Here is an 8,172-nt window from a genome sequence, read left to right on the forward strand (position 1 = left end):
GACATGATTGGTATATTTAATTGTTCGAAATAGGTATCTGAACATTATGAATTTTACGTTTCTTTCTTCGTAATCCTAATTTGTAAATTTCTATCATCCACAATAAAAAAAGGAAATTTTTTCATGATATGGGTAATATTATAATAAAATAGTATAGTGTAACATAGTTTCTATTTTGATAAAGTCTTTCAGGATTATAAATATGTTAATTTATGAACCACGTTATTAAAAAAGTAAATAAAAGCTGTGAATCTATTCAAATTCAAATGTATAATCAAAATACAAAATTTAACTAACTAAAAATAAAAATATAAAAAAAATGTTTGTCAAATAGGGACATAAAAGTCTATGTAAATGTGTAACGGATGACGAAGCAACCATTCTTTTAATAAATTATAAAAATATTAATTTGTTCCAACTTCTAGTCAAAACTTTAGTGCTTGTTATAGTCTTCTTTGAGGGGACAAATTCACGAAGTTTTCTTGGCCAACTATTTGCACAGAGCAGAGATTTTTTGTAATTTTTAAAACTATTGGAGAGATCTTTACCATTTTGATAACTTTGGGGATGTTACAGTAATTTGCCTTTTATAAGTAGTATCGGTTTAATTCAACCACAAAATTTCAACCTACGAAAGCACAGTCAAGTTTCAGCTTTCCCACTCTTCTAAGATTCTTCTGAGAGCATGGAGAAGCAGAAATCCAACATGAACAGCAATAAAGTGAAATTGATGTGCAGTTATGGAGGAAAGATTCAGCCCAGGCCAACGGACCATCAACTCTCCTACATCGGCGGCGACATCAAAATCCTCACCGTCGATCGAAACATTAACTTCTCCGAAATGGCAGCCAAACTAAATTCCCTCTGCAACATCAATAACAATTCCGAGGTTTGCATAAAGTACCAGTTACCCGGCGAGGATCTTGACTCCTTGGTCTCCTTAATCAACGATGAGGATGTCGAGCATATGATGGTGGAGTACGACCGCATGCTCACGATTTCAACCAAACCTGTCCGACTCAGGCTTTTCATCTTCGATATATCAAGTCCTCGAATCCCTTCTGCGAATTCGGGTAACAAAAATTCGGATCCGGACACCCCTCTGAACCCGGATTATTTATTTGGATTTGATAAGGAGTATCAGCCAAGTATTGGACCTCCGCTAGATATTCTGCAAATTCCGGGTATGGTTCTCCCCGAGAATTTTGGGGTGGATGCCGGTGCCGGAATTGAGGTGAAGAGGGAAATTAATAATGTGAATGCGGCGGCGGCGAAGGCGGTTTACCGGATACCAGTGGTGGCTGATGGAGCTGGACGATATGGATACAGAGTGGGGCCGGGCGCCGTTAATTTTAACGGCGAGCAAGCTTTATATAATTTTGTTGCAGTGACGCCGTCAGTATCAGTTCCGGAGCGTACAATGCTGACGTCAATAGGAAATGGTCACGGGATGAAGATTAATCAGCGTAATATTTGATTCTTATTTTGGTAATTGCCTTTTGCAGTATATAGTATATGTTAGTAAAAATATATTGCCGTCTTTATTTCGGTTTGATTTGTGGTTCATTTTTGTAAAAAAATATTTAAATTCTGGATTTGGCATATCTTGATATGTTGAATAGAATGTGAAAACTCGTATCCACTTTCAGATATTGCAGATTTTTTAATTTTAATTTATTATGTTTAGACGAGTGATACCAAGTAGATAGGGTAAATGTTCCACTGATCATATATATTTTTCGCAATATTTTTTTTGTTGAACACTAAACTTTGAAATGTTTTTAACTAGACACTGAATTTACCAAATTGTTGCATAATCTATCCCTCTATCATCAACCATTGATAATTAGATGAAATTGATGACGCGAATAACAAATAATTACATGTGGCATGTTAATTTTCATTTCACCAAGTCACTGTAAAATAAAAAATGTTGAAAAAATACGGGGATAAAAGAAAAATACAATTAAAAGTACAATTGACAATGGGACATTTTACCTGAATATATGAACTTGTGTAAATATTTTAGGCAATTGACATATCAATTTATTTTCTAGTTCGTCAAAATAATCTCTCCTTTCAATAGGTTGGTCCTTTCAATTTCCTAGAGTACAAGAAAGTAAAGAGTAATATTGTTTAATCTTATTAGGATTGCAATATCAGTTTAGGTGATGTTAGATTATTGGCTAAATAAAAGTTGGAATAATGCCACCTAAATTGAATTATAATTTCAGTAGGGCTACGTAGTATTGCTCGTAAGGAAATTTAAGTCTAATACTAGAACAAAATTAATATAAAATTAAGTATTCCTATAAAAGATTAGGTTGGTCTTTTTGGCTTCTCATAGTACAAGTAGATAAATTTACGTCTAATACCAGGACACGATTCCCAAAATAAAAATAAGTACTTTTTTTTCTTATAAAAGTTTCAACACAATACGCTTGTGATTGTCATAAAATATGGTTAATACACACAAGTAAACGATGTAGGAAAATTATGAAATGATTCAATGCACAAATAATCTATTTGAAGAGGAAAAAAATATAAATAATGATATCTTTGGTATAAAATGTACCGAATTACAAGTCTATTTATAGTGAAACTTAACTAATAAGATGGTATACACTAATCTATTGTGGGACTGATTAACAAAATCGTCAAATCGTCAAATCAAAGCAAAATCATTTTTTTGAAATCATTGGTTTGAGTCCACAAATCTATCGATGTTTTGATTTTAAACCGATCCAAACCACTTCGAAATTGTTTTGTTTAGGTTTCAATTTTTGAAAACCATTTCCAACCGTCAAACCGCCTTCAAAAATAATTCTAAATTCAAATTAATTTTAAATTTTATCCAACCTAAAAAAACCAAACACATCTCAACTAAAAAGAGACGTTCATATTAGATCAATTCCAATTAAATTGAACGATAATACTCAACCTGGAAGCTCAAGTTGTTCATAAACTGGTTTGGGGTCCAAATCCATTGCCTCAATTTTCTAAGTTAGACTTATGCGGAAAGCTCATGCTGAGAATGATGATTTGATGGATTACTTAAATGATCATTATGAAGATTTGACTATTGAGCATTTTAACATATTATTTTGGTGAAAATTGAATGAAAATAAAGATAAGATTGTCACCCGAATTGTCAAAGATGTGTTAGTTATTTAAATATCCACAATTGCTTTTGAGCAATCAAATTCTTAATTCATTTAGAAGTTTGCTGAGTCAAAGATGGTCAAGGTCGTGGTTTGCATTAAGATTTGGTTGCAGCATAGTAACAAGGAACTTATACTGATGCGTCAATATTTGGATAAGGTGAAAGCATTAAATTATTCCGAGAAAGCTATAGAAGGTATTAGCTTACGTGATCTGTCTATTCATTTTCTTCTATTATTTGCTTTATACCATTTAATTCTTATCTTTATATAGAGAATGAATCATGTGTTATAATTGGATACTTTGTGCTAATTAGTATCGACAAAGGGATTAAAACTAAATATTTTCTATCATTTTATTGCATTGGCATGATTAAAAGTGTAAAACTTTCGCTTATAATATTCATAATGATACTAATATTTATATTTTAGTGTGATACTCTAGATTCATATTTATGATTTGACTTGTTCCTCGTATATATATTTTTTATTTGCTAAGCTGTGATTTTAAATCGAAAAAAAGTGATTTGGTTTGGTTTGAAAAAATTTCAATCTGCTTTAGGGGATTTGGTTTGAAAATTTGCCACACACCGTGTGCTAACCCTAATGTATTGTGTTGATCCCAAAAAATGTTGCCAACAAATGCTGAACCAACCCGCGCACACGTGAGCGAAGGTCTAACACGCTTAGACATGTGGACGGTCTTTAATGGACGGATCGAGGGCGTGGAAGTAGCTCAACAACATGGGACGAGAACGTTCAGAATCTGGCGGGATGTTCGTTGACCGACTGTACAATAATTACCAATCGATCTTTGTAAACGTGTATCCAAATTTGTATGAACTCGTTTGTGTTGCAAGATAATAAGAGAGAGTTGAGTTAAGTGGTGTTCTTTGTATTGATTCTTGCATTAGCCTTTGTATGGGGTACATAGGGGAGTATTTATAGTGTTACAAGTTCAATCGTGACCTTTGGTTCGGAGTGCCCTCATCCGGTTAATTTATATGTCAAATTGTAGGCATCAGTCGCATCTAGCCTGCTATACATTTATTGATTAGTAGAGCCGCCTCTACCAGTGACAAGACTTAACATTACACTCATGACAAACGTCCAATCAATCATTCAAGTGAGATCTTTGTGTAGAGGATCTCTCGGGACAAGCGTCTATGGAAGATGTTGCTTTGTGATTCGGAGGCTGCTACCTCGGCTACAGAACTTCGGCTAACGGGGCCTCGTCCACCTTCAAAGGGTCTCGGCATATGGGCTTCGAAATCTCCTCAAGAGGCAATGATAGATGGGCCTCGGTATACATGGGCCTTGGCTTCTGTGGACCTCGATTTACGGGCCTCGTCTATGGAATCACCTTGGCTTCAGTGCCACGTGATTCATGCACGTGGTTCAGCATGAGTTGGCTATAGGCCCCAGTGGATTGCCCAAGTGTGCAAACACGTAACAATAGTCCCCCAAGTCCAAGTATAGTTACTTATGTAATGTGAGGACTTTGATGAAGTAAGACCAACCACTTAAGTTGAAAGAATTTTTTTTTTTTTTAATTTTTGTACCCCAAATAATAGTTTCCAAGTCTAAGTATAGATATTTATATCATGGTTGGAGTTAGAAATGTGCATTGTGGAAGAATGATGAAGTCGAGGTGGTTTGAGAACCGAACCTACGAGGCTTGTGGAGGCTGAATTCTGATGAGGAAGCCGAGTGGTTGAGAATCGAACCTGTGAGGCTTGTGGAGGCTGAATTCTGATGAGGAAGCCAAGGTGGTTGAGAACCGAACCTGCGAGCTTGTGGAGGCTAAATTCTAATGAGGAAGCTGAGGTGGTTGAGAACCGAACTTGCAAGGCTTGTGGAGGCTGAATTCTGATGAGAAAGTCGAGGTGGTTGAGAACCGAACCTGTGAGCTTATGGAGGGTGAAATCTGATGAGGAAGTCGAGGTGGTTGAGAATCGAACCTGCGAGGCTTATGGAGATTGAATTATGATGAGGAAGCCGAGGTGGTTGAGAACCGAACCTACGAGACTTATGGAGGTTGAATTCTGATGCTCATTAGTAATGATTGTTCCTCGACAGTTGTACCAATGATTTGATGTTTTTACACATATTTTTGATGAAAGGTGGCTGGACCGTTCAACTTCCAAGGCGTCTGCTACCGTCGAATGAAAGTCGTAATTATGAGCACAGCTGAGCTTCTAGAAGCAGACGCGTTTGGGGAGATGCGTGGAGGACACGCTTGAATCTAAAGCGTAGGTTTGAAAAATCATTTGAATTCTACGCCTCGAATTTGGTTTAGAATGAAGGGTTCAGATTCAATGGGCTTTGATCAGACGGCTGGGGTTCGTTCTGACCCTTTATAAAAGGCGAGAGACCCCCATTTTTTCTGGATTTTCATTCTTTGCAATCTGATTTTTTCCTAAAAACTCATGTTTTCCGACATCCAAACAGTCGATCTTCTCATTTTCCAGCGTTACTCCGTTCGCGTAGTCATTTTCCATTGGCATTTTCCCAGAAAATCCCTTACATTGAGTTCATTCTGATATGGAGTCCACTTCGGGTAGGGAATTAGTAACTATTACGTCATTCGATGAGGGGGCAAGTCACAGAGGGGACCCCGAGGTCGAGCAATATGCTATGATTGAGGAGCCAGTAGATTACAGTGAGGAGTGGAGAGCGTCTAGAGTGCTTTCAAATATGACTTTGAAGAGGCTGGTGGAAATCAGGGAGAGGTACTGTGTACCTCATTATGTGAAAATGTTGGTACCCGAGACCCATGAGCGGGCCTGCTATCCGAGACCCGGGTGCGTGGCGGTGAGTGAATACATGTTTAAGGCAGGTATGCTTCTTCCTCTGCACCCCTTCTTTAGAGCAGTGCTGAGGAATTTTATGTTGTCACCGACCCAGGTTCTGCCAAATGGGTAGAGCCAGTTGGTTGGTTCGTACTTCCTGTGGAAGGAAGGGTCACTTGGAGAGGACATGCCTCTCCACATCTTCATGACCCTGTTCCAGCCTAGGGTGATAGGTAAAGAGTCAAGGGGGTGGTATTACTTAACTCCTTGGGAGGCTCCACACCATTTGTGGTGGGGCTACCCTCTTCCATCAAGGGGTGGAAGGAATCGTGGTTCTGGGTGACGGGCAGGTGGCAGGCAGTGGAGGGGGACACAGCCTTGGCTTGCACAGTACTGACCTAGTACTACGAAGCTCGTGAGTCTCTCCCAGCCTAAGTAGTTTACGTTCTGTATTCCAAATTTTATTTTTTTAACTGTTGAGGCTTGCCGTGTAGATAGTAGTACGAGGTTCGAGCTGAGCAAGGAGGAGTTTGAAGTGATAGAGGACATTTACAATAGACCTCCAAAACTTTGGCACTTCGACCACCTCATCGACCAAAGCCGCTACTTCATTGACTTTGAATTGATGGCCTCCAAAGGTAAGAGGCTTGTATACTTGTGCATTTCTTACTTTTTGTTTCGATGCTGATGTACTGACCTGCTTTGCATACAAGTTCAAGAGGAGGGAGTACCCAGCCCTGGACATGGCTTCTATCCTCAGGGCCACATCCAATGTGTCAGCGAGGCCCCTGAAATCGGGGTCAAGTGGTGCAAAGGAGGTTTGGGAGAGGTTGAGCAACTCTCCAAAGAAAGCAGTTCCAAGGCCGCTGAGGGGGGGCCCTCAGAGGCCGGAGAAAGCCAAGGAGCCTCGAAGAAAGGAGAAGGTCCCCAAGGAGCAGAAAAAGAAGAAGCTGGTGCACGTCACCAGCTCATCTGGGAATTTCGGGATCTCTGTGTTCCACGAAGGAAAAGAAACCCCTCAGCCAAAGCTCCTGGAGGCCACCTCAAAAGCTGTGAAGATAGAAATGGTGCGGCGTGCCCAGGCTAAGGAGGCTGCTGCGAGGAGGGCTCCTGAGAACGCAGAGGACGAAGCTACCAAGTAGAGGCCTGCAAGAGTCCAAGGGAAATCGCCGAACTTCCTTACTGGGAGGGAGGAGGTCCTAGCCCCAGCGTTGGTGGGGGCTTTGCCAGCCGAGATCCAAAGTGCTACGGGAACTTCTATAAATTCTGGATGGACCAGTGGCAGTTGCACGCCTCTTCCTGCAACATGGTGGACCTGACAAGGGCTCTTGTGAGCCAAAGTGTGAGGACATTTGGCCTTGCATTGGAGTGCAGGGAGGCCCTTACTGAGCTGAAGAAGGCCAGGGCCGAGGCATAGGAAGCAAGGGCCCAAAAATTAGAAGATGCAGCCAAGCTGGAGTCTGCTTTGGCCCAGAGCGAGGCCTTGAAGAAGGAGGTTTATAAGTCCCAGTGCCAGGTGGCTTCCCATACCAAGAAAGTGGAGGTCTCTAATGACTACTAAAAGGTGACTGCTGAGGCCTTGGAGAAGGCCAATCTGCAGTTGGCTAGGCCCAAGATGTATATAAATTCTTGGAGGGCCAAATAAAATGGTATGTGGATGAAATGACCAAGGTAAAGGAGGAGGCCAACGTGGCGAGGGAGGAGGCAGTCAAAGATTACATTGCCAACTTCCACAATACTGAGGAGTACAAGAGCTTCAGCGTCTGCTGGAGGAATTTATGCCTATGATGAAATGATGGAAAGGGCTGAGAAACTCTTCCAAGATCAAGACCTGTCACAGCTGAGGTCGGAGTTTGTGGATGAAGTGCCTCAGACCCCAGCTGATGAAGAGGTTGTGGATGAGGTAGCGGAGGCAGAAGAGAGTTTTGATGCTCAAGCTGCGGAGACTTTTGCTGACGAGGCACCTCCGCCATCATCCGAGGCTTAGGATAGTTTACTTTTCAATTAATTTCGATGTACTGGCCTCAGGCCCTCCTTTTGTAACATTGAAAATCAATATAATCTTTTTCATTCAATGTTGTTCTTCTAAGTGCATTGGCCTCATTAAGTAATCACACTTAAGATTGATTGACGAATTAAATAACCTTGACTTGATATCCCAACTCCAATCACTTAAGTAAATTGTACTCAAGCCACACGAACCATGACTAATATTGGAC

At 40.3% G+C, this 8,172-nt stretch overlaps 1 protein-coding gene across 1 annotated transcript; it reads left to right on the forward strand.

The window, feature by feature from the left end:
- Positions 1-685: 685 nt before the first annotated feature.
- Positions 686-1,477, forward strand: LOC111381935. Its single transcript, XM_023005784.1, has one exon. The coding sequence runs from the start codon at positions 686-688 to the stop codon at positions 1,475-1,477; it is 792 nt and encodes a 263-aa protein (XP_022861552.1).
- Positions 1,478-8,172: the final 6,695 nt, after the last annotated feature.

This window comes from Olea europaea, unplaced genomic scaffold, assembly GCF_002742605.1.
Source record: "Olea europaea var. sylvestris unplaced genomic scaffold, O_europaea_v1 scaffold2398, whole genome shotgun sequence".
NCBI lineage: Eukaryota > Viridiplantae > Streptophyta > Magnoliopsida > Lamiales > Oleaceae > Olea > Olea europaea.